General features: G+C 36.3%; 1 protein-coding gene across 1 annotated transcript in view; it reads right to left on the reverse strand.

The window, feature by feature from the left end:
* Positions 1–631: 631 nt before the first annotated feature.
* LOC149805764 (N-alpha-acetyltransferase 20-like) overlaps positions 632–14552 on the reverse strand; it is a 46350-nt gene continuing 32429 nt past the window's right edge. Inside the window, exon 6 of the mRNA XM_089950437.1 lies at positions 632–868. Coding sequence (XP_089806563.1) covers positions 783–868 — 86 coding nt within the window. The 3' untranslated portion in view covers positions 632–782. The remainder of the gene's footprint in view (positions 869–14552) is intronic.

Raw genomic sequence — 14552 nt, forward strand, 5'->3', positions numbered from 1 at the left:
ACACACAAATATATCTGATTTTAAGTCAGATGAATATCCATGGACATTTCAATCGATTATTTACACACAATAAACTCCCCTCTTTGTCAAGAACAATCCCTTTTTTTAGCTCAATGAGATACTTTAACATGGAGCTTAATCTAAGAACTTTAACATTACTCTCACCTTTGATGTGAAATGGCAGACACAAAAGTGATCACAATTAAGCTTCCAACATGGTGGGCAAGACAGAAGTTGGAACTTTCACACAACTGATAAAATGACTGTCCAGACTTTGTTACAGTTTAGCATGATTTCTTCAATTCTTGTTAAGTCTTTTAAATTTTATAATGAAATGAAAAGTAAAGATTCCAAGGAATATTAAAATTATAATCAGTATCAAGCAACATGTTCTAATCTCTTTTGGCAACCATTTATTTCCATCACGCCATACCATCATCATACAAAACTCCCCTCTTCCATACCCCATCCCTTGCCCCCAATTCTAATCAGTAAAAGTTCTAAGAGCATTTTCTATATCTATCAATCATCCCAATTATTTTGCAAGGTTTTAAGTCTCATCTCAAGCAATCTGAGATAAACTGTTTTTCATTTTACTCTGTCATCATTCATGGCCATCTGTCAAAGTTCATGTGAGTGCTTCAAGTGTGATAATACTTCGCTCTCCAGTCTACTGTACTTCTCGTAAATTAAAAGGATGGCGAGAACCAGTGCTACGATGAGGGCTGCAATAGGACTGATCCATAGAAAGCCATATCCATGGAAATTCACCTGACTCATTGTTAGTCCAACTCTTCTGGGTGTACAGGATGACTCAGTGGAATGATGGACTTTTTCTCTACATCTCGAGACAAGGCTTTACGCATATCTGAGGGAGAAAAAAAAAAAGAAAATCCCTTATTTTTCAAGCTCATTTATAACATTAAAATTTGAATCTGAAAGATCAAAATTAAACTTCCATATTCAATGAGATAGGATGGAAAAAAATTTGTTGAACAAAGACAACAGCATAACATCTTGGCTGTATGAAGTTTGAACATGACACTGAACTTTGATCCTTTTGGACATTTGATTAAACACTTGAAAAGATATTCTGACTAAACTGACTAACATGTGAAAAGGAACGACTCCACTGTAAAGAAGAAACTTTAGAAGTCAGGTTGCAAAGTCAAATCAACAAAAAAAATTAATGTGAAAGTTTGTGAATTATACAAAAATAACATTCATAATTATTAATTCCTTTCATAGATTTAAATTAACACATTCTCTTGAATTATATTATATCAGTAGGATGGGCGAATCAGACACAGGTACAAAGAGTCCATTTTACAAATTAACATTTCAATCAAGGGTGGTTTCGACAACGCATAGTGAGAGGATACTGATTGCTGCAAATATAAGATTCCACAATTTTCCACACTGAAGAAAAAAAATGTGGCTGAGGCGAACAAGGTCTCTCAACCAGAAATTGTATCGAGATCAATGTGATATGAAGGCTGAAGATCATGTAAATTTATGATAACTCCATGAGGAATCGCCTGAGCATGTGAAAAGAAGTTTTTAAACTCGATTATATCCATGTCACCAGAACACCAAGTCTGATAAATATTTTGTAGTCGATGTGTATCAACACCAGCCAAATAATTACAATTATCTCTGATAACTTTTGGGATCTGAGAGTATCTCTGCGTGATATATATATCAGTGTTTCTATGTCTGCCTTGAGAAAAGATATGAGCTGGATCTGCTTGTTTGTCGAGTATTACAGTGTCGTATACTACTAGATTGTTGATGTCCTCATTGACAGATGGAGCATCATCGATATCAGTGATAAAATCGATAATTTCATTGGATGATTTATCACCCACGTTAACATCAGTCAATGAAGTGTCAGTATTATCAGTATTAAGAGATGATTATGGTCTTCCATAAAAAAAGCTGACAAAATTTGAAGGGGGCTTTAAAGGTCCTCCCCCAACGGGGTTTCGAGGGGCAGTGCCCCCTGATAAAAAACTGCTCCTGGTGCAACTTATACTCATAAAATAAACCAAAATAGTCATTTGAAAAACTAATAAACTTACCAAAAATGTTTAACTTGACTTTAATAATTTCACAATATTTATAGTCACATGAATTTGTTCTCTATTACTATTGATGATGAAGTTATTTCATGTGCATGCTAGTGTTCACATCGCAATTAAGATGCAATAATTTCTCAATTTTTGCAGCAAATATATTATACTTTTCTCTTTTCATGACAAATCTGTAAAATAAACACCCAATCAGAGCCTTTTTCCTTTCATGCTGGTGCTTATACTGGTGACATGCAGTGCGCATATTCTGACAGATGGCTACATCTGTTCCCTCATGCAAGAAATCTTTCTTCTTATGGTAATTAATTGCACTTTTTCCAGTTGCCTTCTGAGCTTTGATTTTTCCATATGCAGCTTCTTCTGCAGGTACTGTTCTGAACTCTTCCAACCGCAATTACCGAAATTCAGATCATTCTTGCAGAGGTCACAAAATGCCAGTCCTATAGCATTCAGTTTTCTTATAAACTGATCAACTAAATTTCTGTCAACTTTTCACTCCAGCCATTCCCATAAGGTTTTTAAACATTTATCTAAACTTTTCATGTCATGGTCTCTCTCAACAACTTGAGACACCATGTTTTGCAAGCATGCTTCTTCTTTCCATTGTCATCAGTTTCCATTGCACGAAGATTCTTTGGATTGAATTTAAACCTTTGACCAATCAGAATACTCTTTACGCGAGTCATCTGCATACTAATATATAGAATGAATAATTCTGAACGGTCGTTGCAGAATAGGAGCAGACAGACATTTTTTAAAAAACCAGGATCCGAGATGATATAAAAAAAAGACTATATCAAGAAAAATCTGATTCAAGTCAGGAGAAAAGCAGAATTCCGCTTTAAAACGGAGAAAAATCATGTCCGATTTAACTCTTAAGCAGTTTCATTAAAATCTTTCAGAACATTACAACATCACTGATCATCTACAGATGGTGCAACTAAATAAAGCTTGTCCCACTTAAGCCATCTCATTATCAGGTTAAGTAGCAATCGAGTCTTCCCAGATCCAATAGAACTTATGATAATTGCCCAGATAGAATTTGGTAATGCTGGATGATGCCTGACTGGCTCTTGCTCTTGTGTTGCTGAGAAGTCAATGATATTCATGTTATAGAAATATACAAAAATATATAAGTTTATTGTGTTTGAGCCAGAGCACCAACTGATACCAGTGGATTAAAACCAATAAATAGGAGGAATAACAAGTGAGCAATCACAGGTAAGTGCATGAAATGTGGTACAAAAAAAATACAAATTTGTTTCCCATTCACATTTAAGTTGGGATGGGGGTGATATTGCTGCCTCACTGAGGAAATTACCAGGGACTCCAAGGGATATGTATCGTGGTGAAAAACATCTTCCAGAATATAACTATTGTGGTCCTGGAACCTGACTTGATATCTGACTCAGTGAGAAAGATCAACCACAACCTACCTGGAGAACAACCAATAAATGCAGCTGATCAAGCGTGCCATGTTCATATCGATGTAAAGATCTGCAACAATGACATACTGCAGACTTGAAATTGATTCATATGCTAAAGCTGTAAAAAAATATATCTGCGACAATCTCTGGCCAACTGACTGACAAGATCTGCGATGAAAGGTAAAATAGTGGTTGGCAATTAATCACTGATAATTATAATAATGGAATCTATTTAATACAGACCAAGAGGATACTGGAGGGGCAGAGCAGCTATTAGTTATCCAGACAAGTAATATGGCAAATTTATCTACCATACCTAGAAAGATTGAATACCCCCAGTAAAGTCCATAAGGCAGATATTTTATTTTTATCACATAACACTATTAAAACAAGTAGAAGTCACATGCACACATACAAATATGCATTAACTGTCGTCGATGTTGCAAGTAGATATAAAGAAGCAGAGCCACTATCAAGTAAAACAGCAACTGAAGTTGCATCTGTGTTCGAACCAATTTATCAATGAGGACCGCTGCGACGGCCACATTTGCTACAGGTTGATCCAGGCTAAAAATTTCTTGGTGCAGTAATGTCATTTGAAGCAACATAATGTCAAAATCAGATGAAGGTACACCACGTTACATCACAGTCAGACAATCGTTGAATGATGTAATTGAACACTTGCTGAGCAATTATTTGGAAATCAGCATGCTCAGGAAATTTCCACAGACGAGATCTCATGAACAAGTTACAAGACTTTCAAGTGAGATAGCTGCACTAAACAATGAAGTTACTTGTGAAATTTTTATGAAACCCATCAATGCGATTGCAAAGAAATGCATACAAATCAATCAATGTGACTCTTCCTCACAACAATTTTTAATCTGTAACATGACTATCAGGTATTTTTATGAACCTGGTGAACTTAAAGGTGGTTAAAAAAGAGCAACTGATCTTATTTGGAGTGTGACCACACATAAAATTTCCAGCGTGGTAAGATCTACAGGCATGCATCCAATTTACCTATTAGATTCAACTACCCCTCAACGTGGATTTGTCTGTGAACAATTACAAGTAATTCCTGATAATACACAATTACAACTGCCTTCAATTCTGTGAAGAATGATTCGCTAGCAAATCAATGCACCAGCTCCTTGACGCCGATTACAATCAAGACAGGTCAGCATCACATTTTTACATGTGAGGCCAAGACTATTATTAATTCGGTCCACGGTAAATTGTCTTGGATTATTAGTTGAATACTGCCACAACATTACTGTGTTACTGCAAGCTCAGTGATCTTTTGTTCCTGTTTCAGTGTCAGTAAACATACATGAAAGCTGTGTGACATTGTTTTGTGAACAGGACTAGTAAAGATTTGGCAGGAATAGCAAATTTCGCAATATACTAGTCCTTCTGGCTACAAAGAAATTTGTGTTAAATTCGAGCCATGCATAATAAAATCAATAAAGATCAAACTCATTTATTTTTTTGTTGGCCATTTTGCTGATAACCAGTTAATTTTTTCCTTATTACTGTAGTATCATTTATTCTCATTGGACTAAATTTTCATGTTTTTTTTTTCTATAAAAAAAACGCATTTTCGTGGGTACTTAAATTCATGGCTTTGGCTGGCAAAATTTGCATATTAGTAGGTATTTAATTTCATAGTTTAACCTCTACAAATACCTAAAATAAATAATACAAAAGAATAACACTATATCGATGCAAATGGTGGTCACTTTAATGTTTAAAGCAAAACTACCACTTGTATGAGCACAAATAAAACACCTGTCAAGATCAATCACTTTAGGCATGTTTTTATTTGAGTGTTCAATATCAAAAGGAAGCCGACACAGCCAGCAACACTAGTCCATTTCGGTTATTAAAGTACATATGAATGAGCTCTTACTTAAACCACTGTCCATCAAGCTGCACCATCAGTACTTTCTGATGATCATGACATTAACCCAGTGGCTTAATAGTGGTAAAATTCAACTGAGACCGCCCCCCCCTCCCCAGCTGAATGGATAATGGAAGAAGAAGGAAAAGGTAGAGAGATAAGAGCAGGAAATTTTACAAGTGTATACAAAAAACAGCAGACAGATTCTATAGAAGAGAAGAATTAAAAAGGGGCAGGAGTGTATTTAAAGTTTGAAAATATAATGAGATAGCAACGGTCAAAGGTAAAATCTTGAATCACATTAAAAACTACTACACTGGTTTATACAAAACAGAAGAAATAGAAGATAAATCAATTGATGATTATTTGCAAGAAATTGAATGCGAGGTATATTGTCAGAACACAAAGACTTGTGTGATGAACTCACCTCGACGGAAGACATTTTAAATACAATCAAGATGCTAACCAAAAGGAAATCCCCAGATGGAGATGGACTCACCGCAGAATTCTATCAAAAATTCAGTGGTGAGTTGTCGTCCATTCTTGAATGGTTGTTCAACATTATTTTACTAAGAAATGAAACCATGACAAAAAGTATGAGGGAAGGAATAATTAAATTAATATATAAAGGGAAGGGTCATAGAGAAGACCTAAACAATTGGAGACCCATCACTCTCCTAAATACTGACCATAAAATACTAAGTAAACTACTAGCAGAAAGACTTAAAAAGGAGATGAACAAAATAATTAATAAAAATCAGTCTTGTGGACCGAAAGGTAGAGATATTCAAAACAATATGTTAAGTATAAGAACAATTATAGATTATATAAATGAATGTGGTCAAAAAGGTGCCATGGTACTTTTTGACCAGGAAAAAGCTTTCGACAGATTAGAGCATAACTACATACAAAATGCGCTAGAAAAATTTGGAAACAATTTCCAAAAATGGACCAAAATCCTGTATAACAAAATAACTTCTAAAGTGCAGGTCAACGGAGCTAGTACTGAGCAATTTGAAATCCAAAGATCAGTGTGGCAAGGATGCCCACTATCTATGCTATTATATGTAATAGCAATAGAAATACAAAGTATAAAAATAAGACAAAATACAAGGATTGAAGGCATAAAAGTTCCAAACATAAAAGAGGAAATAAAGATGTTACAACACGCTGATGACTGCATAAACATCATAAAAGACGCTAATTCCTATAAATACTTGATACAGGAATTTGTCAAATTTGGAAAGGCCTCAGGTTCAAAAATCAACCATGAAAAAATGGAAACACTAAAAATAGGAAACTGGAGGGGAAATCACCCTTACTTACCCCACCCCCATTAGATCTAGAAGAAAATCAAAGCACTACATATATATTTCGGAAAAGGAGAAGAGAAAGCAAACTGTAAGGAAATGAGAGAAAAAATTGACAAACATGTGAACATCTGGGCACTTATTCAACTCTGCCTCATGGAATGGGCCAAGTGGCCAAAACATACATATATACAAATATTAATTATATACTAAAGTCAAACGACATTAATAATACAACACTGCAAAAAATGTATAATCCCATCATTAACTATATTTGGGATTTTAAAACAGAATATGTAAAAAAACAAACTTTATATAAAGCAAGGGAAAAAGGAGGACTAGCAATACCGAATCCAATGTTAATTAAGCATGCTAATATTCTAGATAGATTTTAAAAAATACAGAGCCAGAATACCCTTGGGAAGGGATATATGTATATTGAGAAACAGAAAAGACATTCATCAAAATAATAAACTTGTAAAAAAACTAAAAGTACCTAGAAGATTTAGATATATTAAAGAACTACTACAGATGTATAGAGATAATAAAGAGCTATGGGAACTAGATGATAAACTTACATACAAATGGATAAGGGAAATAACTACAAAAAAGTACAAAAATAAAGTAGATGAAGATAAGCTATATATTAATTGCGAAAGAGCATGGGGGCACTGGGTTAAACCAGGCTCCCTTCAAATACTAAGCATCTGCTTCAAATACATGCATGATGCATGGTTGACGGGAGAGGTTGCAGTGTGATGGCATATGGTCCGAGTACCGCCAAATTGTCCACTGTGTAAAAAAGCTATTTTTAGCAAACATCATGTTATCACTCAGTGTGAGAAAAGAAAAGTAGAAAGACTCAGAGTTATAGAGAAAATTAGTAAGAACGACAGATATAAAAAAGAAAACTTACTATACTTAGATGGGAGATTTGACAAAGAAACACTATATAAAATAACTGATTATACTGTAGACACAATGAGAGCCTGTGGCCAGATCATAGTGATCGGGAAATAAAATTAAAATAAAAATTAAAAAAATTTAATCTTTTAATCGCAATTAAATTTCAAACATTTGACAAGTAAATATACAAATCTCCCAGTCATATAACTTCCTAAAACTGAATATTTGTAGAAATATCCCACACACAAATTCTTATTATGACTCTCAAATCTTTAAGTCATATAACTTATAAAACCTAAAGAATTTTTTTTTCTTTTCATCTTTCTCTCATTCTTAATGGGTATAGGAAATGAGAAAAACAGGGAGGGATAGGGATCCCTAATGGGGGAAGTACAAGATAATAACATCACGGGGCTACATCACATGGCGCTGCGCGAAGCGAACAGGCCCAGGAAGAAGTTTTGGAAATCACCCCAGGTGGGAAACTCAGGTATACAACACAAAGAAATAACTGCTCATATATACTCTCAACCTAATTCACTCTGTCTCTGTTATACAGCTCCCGTACAGTGTATCTATCCCCATTTAGCGGGAAATAAATTAAAAAAATACCTTTTGGTTTTTTTGGGAACATAATCTTAAATAATGGCGGACTAACTCGAGCAGGGAGAAATACAGTAAATAAAGAAAGTGTGGACCCCTGCCTGAGCCCAACCAACCTAATCATATTAATCTAAGCGAAGAAAGACACAGACCAACACACACATGAAACAATAGTTTCTTTTTTTTTTCAAAACTAATAGTCCACTGTTTCTTCGCCAAAATTCCAAATTTGAAATAAATATAACCATTAATAAAATATAAGATTGCAAGACAACTGGGTTAAAATTTGAAATAACTGGCTATCCCTACAAAGAAAACTATATATAGCACACATACATATAGCAATATACACATAGCACACACGGGATATAGGTGATCTCTAGCCAAGGTCAACTAGAAAATCAGGGATGGGACTTTGAGTAAGGTGACAGAAACCAGCTCGGAAGAACTACCCTGTAGAAAACACTAGGAAATCCAACAAATACCTCATCAAAAATTATTTTAAAATAAATTTTTGATTGGAATTCTTTTCTTAAAAAAAATATACAACACACCTGGGGGAAAACACATACATATAAACACTTTCCTTTTTTTGGGATAAGTGGGGGGGGGGCCATCTCTCTGGTTGCCCCCCAAAAAGAACGGATAATTACAGCTCATGCATGCTGCAGACATGTAGCATGATGTAACACCCAGTCACATTATCCTGACACCAGGCTGACCAGTCCTAACACTAACCTCTTAATGCTGAACGCCAAGCTTGTTAGCTGTTAGTACCATATTTATAAGTCTCTGGTATGACTCGGCCAGGAATTGAACCCACGACCTCCCGTTTCCGATGCAGACGCTCAAATCACTAGGCCATCGGAGTGGTGCACAGTGGAGAGTGAAAGATTGAACCTAATTATCAGTGGTTTTGAGAAATCTGGAGTTGCTTAATTCAGCAATTTGGGGTTTATTTATCTGAGAAGCATTTGTGAGTGCCATGAGACTTGATTGACACAATGTTGATACAGTGACTTTGTCTCAAAATATGTGAGATTTAATACTGTGCTGTAATTAGTGTATATACATAGTGTTTCATTAACACATTAACCCACGAGTGTTTTTGTCATTTTTACCTGAAATTCAAGCAGGAAACACATTTTGAAAGCTATTTCTGAATAAATCCTAATAAATCAACTTCCAGGTTATTTTCCAATAACATAATGTCTACTTGTGTTAAAAACATCGTTTTTCATTGGCTATTTGGCTTGCGCATGAGCAGAAGGGTCAAAGTTGGAGTTCTTTTCTTTTTTTGCTTAACGGACCCATTATTTTCGTATTGAGACCACTCTTTATTCCAAATGCCTATCTTATCCTACTTTTTGCAAAGGTTCATCTGTCTGTTTGCAGTTCATACCAGTCTACCTTAGATCTGAGACCAAAAAGTCTAAATTTCGGGAACAATATTGGATTCTGACCACGGGCAAATTTTGGGTGGAAAAAAATTGGGTAAAAAAATGAGGTTTTCCCTCTGTATTTTGTAGTGCAACTAGAACTTCCAGATTATTTGGTATCATTATAGAGCTACATCTGTCTACCTTGCTATAACACCACCCACTTTAGTGTATCATACATGACCTTGACGCTACAGAGCTCGGCAGTAGGCCATTTAAACTCGTCACCAGGGGTTAATGTATTAATAACAGAGGGGCCCCGAGTGGCCGAGTGGTCTAAAGCGCTCTTCGTTACGGATCACTGCCATCTCACCTCTGATTGCGGAAGTTCGAGTCTAAGATTCAGCCAATGTGGGCATGTGAGAAAGCCTGCCAGTAGCTTCTCGTGGGTCGGTGGTTCTTTCCGGGGTTTTCCGGGTTCTTCCTCCACCATTAATACTGGCCGCCATGTATAGCCTATCGTGCTGAAAAATGGCGTTAAACCCCACAACAACAACAACAACAACATTAATAACAGTGTATTAAGAAATAGTTATAATATTTTACAGGATTCTTATTCTTTTGGATTAAAAATGCATTGATACAATGTTATGATCTTTCAGATTTGTTTTACCTGATATTCGTCGATGAAAATTTTAAGTAATCAATTGAGGCATTTTTTTGCGACAAATTCCAGACACCACCTGACCAGTATGTCGCTGTGGTTAATTATTTATCAGCTAGTTCAAGTATAAACATTTCCTCAAATGCCTTTTTTAACACAATAGACATGGTTCCAGAAAGATTACTGGTTGAATGACACCATAGATATATGGTAAATATCCTAAATTTTTCAGCGCTAAATATGGATAGCCTGTACACACCAGTGACTTCGGCAGTATGTTTGAGGGTGTTATTTTGCTGTGACCATGTTGCTGATGCTGATGCTACTGTGTATACCACGTTGATCAGTCTTGTTTGGAATGCAAAGCATTCCAATACTTGATTTGACTGCTGATTTTTCAACGATGTTAGGTATTCCACTGAATATATCTACGAGTTTCTTTTTAGCATCTTCAATATCTTGTTGCACTATTACTCCGATGTTTGACTCAGATCTTGTATCTCGGATAACACTGAGTTGTTTATTAATTGTTTCAACGTTTGACATAGCTGTTTTAATATCGCTGAGTTTTGTATTAATTTCAGTTAGTCTCACGTCAACAACCATCAGATTTCCAAAGAAATCATCAGTGATTTTATCAAGTTTCTGAATGTTTTTACAAAGATTTGTAAACATATTCACGTGAAAGTCATAATCAGCGCATAATGTGGCTAGTTTGTCAATGACTACTGCAAACAATATCATCCACATATTTCTTTGTTGTGGCTTCTTCATCATTTGTTGCTTCTCTCAAAACAACAATTTTATTTCCATTCATACTGAGTTCACCTGTCATTGTATCACCAGTGGATCGTAAATGATCAGCAGCACTTTTTAAAATTTCATTTCTGATAGTTGCGATTGATACACTTGGGTCTCTGATTCACCCGCTGTCAGTAAATACAGGAATACAGGAAAGTTATCCACTGTAGTACTAATAACTCTAAGGATAATATCAATCCACTAAATATTGCTCATCTTTAACCTGTCGTACCTATCCCGAAAAATAACAACTTCATCTGGATCAACAACAGCGAGGCTCATAAGATAAGCAAGATCATCTTCAGTTGCATATACTGATAGATCAATGTCATCTATTTTTTTCCCCCTTATCTCTGATAGAGGATCTTCCGTAAATACCAGTCATTATATGAAGTGCTTTACACTCTAAGTGGTTATTTAAAATGACGGTTATGCCTGGGTTGCTAGCGACCTCACAATTGTGTAGACGTGTTCAACTTTTTGAGGTGGATCTGATGATCTCTATATAGCATTGAGTAGAGCAAGTGATTCAGGACCACATATAGGTGGATCTCTTAATGTCTGTGTTGGTAATGTTGAATACCAGAGTGGGATTGCTTGAATTCTACCAACATACATGAGAAATCAATGTGGGGCTAGCACATATGAATCATAATAAACAACACCACGAGGATCAACAGCATATGCAACCCAGTGAGTACATGGGCCAGAATGACCATCAAGATTAATAATACCTGTCTCCTGATTATTTGGTCGGTCCGGCTGTTGATCACACATAAAAAACTAAATTTTTTAAAATTTTTAATTGATGAGTAGCATTAGGAAAATCAAAATTGGACATCGGGATTTTCAGAAAGGAATTCCAGGTAGTCTTAAGCCTTGGCCATACCATGTTGGAAAGTCCCTGGTAATCGTATACCCGTTCTGCTTGTGGAATTGCTGCACTTTATGTTTTTTCAAGTGTCATACCAGCTGCTGTTCCAACTGCACAGAGTGCAGCTGGTTTTGCAACAGCTGCAGCTGCAGCAGCTATTGATGCTGGTATAGCTGCAAGAAGTGGAAATATAACACCTGTTTTTGCTAGGTCCTTAATGGCAGACGCAGAAAGATCAAGTCATATGCCGCTCTTTAATCGTTTGGCATCAATGAAGTGTTTCAGTTGACATTCTGTCGGTGACAATTTGTTTAAAGCCGCTGATTTCAGGGATATTTTCTTTCTCCAGAAATCATTTTTTGCTGCTAATTGTTTCTTTTCCTGTTTTACTCGTTCAGTATACTCATCTACTGCCTGGTTAAAATGGGTAAAATCTACATTGTCACTTCTAACTTGTAAAGCATTGAAGGCAATGCATTACACATATCTGCGCCAATTATCACAACTTTTTATACTTTCAACACATTCAGGTTTGACATATAGGTCTTTTTTTTTACCAAACCCAAATGCAGCAACATGAACTATTTGGTCTGATTTGATATCTGTAATACCTTCCTTGATAAATTTATCAATCATATCAACTTTGACTTTTGGTGGTTGATCTTCTGTTTCTGGTTCTGGTATACTATCCATAACTGTGTCGCTCTCAACAAGAGCTTGGTCAATACCCTCTAATAACTGTGTTTGAGTATCAGCTATCTCTCAAAGAATCTATCTGGTATTTTTAGTTCACTCTTGCAATTTTACCAGTTGCTTTAGCAGTTTCTTCTAGTGATGGAAGAAAACCTTTAGTAGTCTCTGTAACTCGTTTAAATAATTCTGTCGCATCTTCTGCAAATTCCACTTGAGCTTCATGGTGTTGTTGTAGTTGTTGCTTGACGCTATCACAGATGGGGAGATATTTTTTAATTGCCTCTTATCGTTGTCAAGCTAGTTTAGCTGTACCAGATTGCACAGTCAGTGCAGAATCACTCATTATTATTGGTATAACAATGATTTAATCACAGACCTTACTCACCGCAACCAAATATTTCTTTACTTCTGTGTGGAAAATAATGGAATCATATTTGCACCAAATGAGTATCCGCACACTACACATTGATTGTCGAACTCGTCACCCTTGATGTGTTAATTTGTAAATGGATACTTCATACTTTGTTGGATTTACACACACACACCCCTGCTATTTTATTTAATATTACAGATTTAAGAAAAAGGTTTTCAAAATTTTTATACTGATTTCTCTACTCATTGCAATGTAATCATTCCTCGCAACATTATAGTCAAGATAATGCATCTGATGTGTACTTACTGTAACTTATATGTGCCTGGTTGGGTTTTAAGTTTTAGCAGTACTTTAAACATATTACAGGCCAAATCTTGTGAAGGAAATGGGAAGGAGATAAGGTCCTTCTCAAGGATACAATGTTGCATCCAACATGGGCTTGTCTGGGAGGGTATCAAACCCACAACCTCTGGATTAGGAGGCTGATGCTGTATCTTATTTCTTATGGTTAATGTATGTGCTAAGTAACAGTAACCTTTTTCCTCTACATTTTACATGTTCTTTTAAGAGTCACCAGATTTAATGCAAAGATGTAAGGTACATGTCATGCAGGTCATGTATGCATGTGACACTGGCCATTTCTGATATTTGTGTCATTTCAAAAATATGATTAAACACACCTCTAAATGTGAATTATATAACCACACCATGAAGTACATGTGACAAAATAAGTGTTAAAATACGTGGACATTTTCAGACCAGGCCAACCAAGAAGTATGTAGTGACCAAGACAGGCACTTAAACCTGAAGTATTTACATAAAATGTCACATGAGAGAAAAGAGAAAGAATATAGTATATGTATTACAGAGAGAGACAGATTTAAGGATGAAAGCACAGAAATGGCCACTGACATAATCCAAGTACTGCTGAACAAACAAACACGCATGCTGGTACTCTACTTAAATATTTCAAGCTATACATATTATTAGGTTTCAAGGGTTGTCATCGCCGGGGGCAGATGTGGGAGATAAGCACCCACTTCCCTTGGAAATCTCCCAATGGCTTGCGTCTGATAGAACCTCTGACAACCAAATCCAGCTCCAGACCTTCACGAGTGGCGGAACCTGTTTAAACTGACTGGAGAAGGGATGACAGGCAAGCTTCTGGCACTTCAAAACCAGATGCTTCGGGCAGATGGGGCTCGTTAACCTTGGGTGGTGGCCCATCTAGGAGAAGGCAAACTCCGATTTCAAACCTTCACTGCCTTGCGACTATACCCTCTCGTGGGAAAGGCTAAGGGAGTAAACCCCAACAGAAAATCCAGAGACAGAGTCCCTAAGGCGACTTGGCATTGATTTCAGTGTCATCTCGGCAACTCCTGTGACGCAGCTGGTGCCATGACATATCGGCTTGTCCTTTCCCTTGGATCCATCAGCTGCATGGAGAGGGGGGATCATCTGCATGGGCAACAGTTGATTCTCCATATCACCCTGCCCAGGCTTGTGCCCTGGAGAGGACACTCCAG

Source organism: Sinohyriopsis cumingii, chromosome 2, assembly GCF_028554795.1.
Source record: "Sinohyriopsis cumingii isolate HCF-2022 chromosome 2, ASM2855479v2, whole genome shotgun sequence".
Classification (NCBI taxonomy): domain Eukaryota; kingdom Metazoa; phylum Mollusca; class Bivalvia; order Unionida; family Unionidae; genus Sinohyriopsis; species Sinohyriopsis cumingii.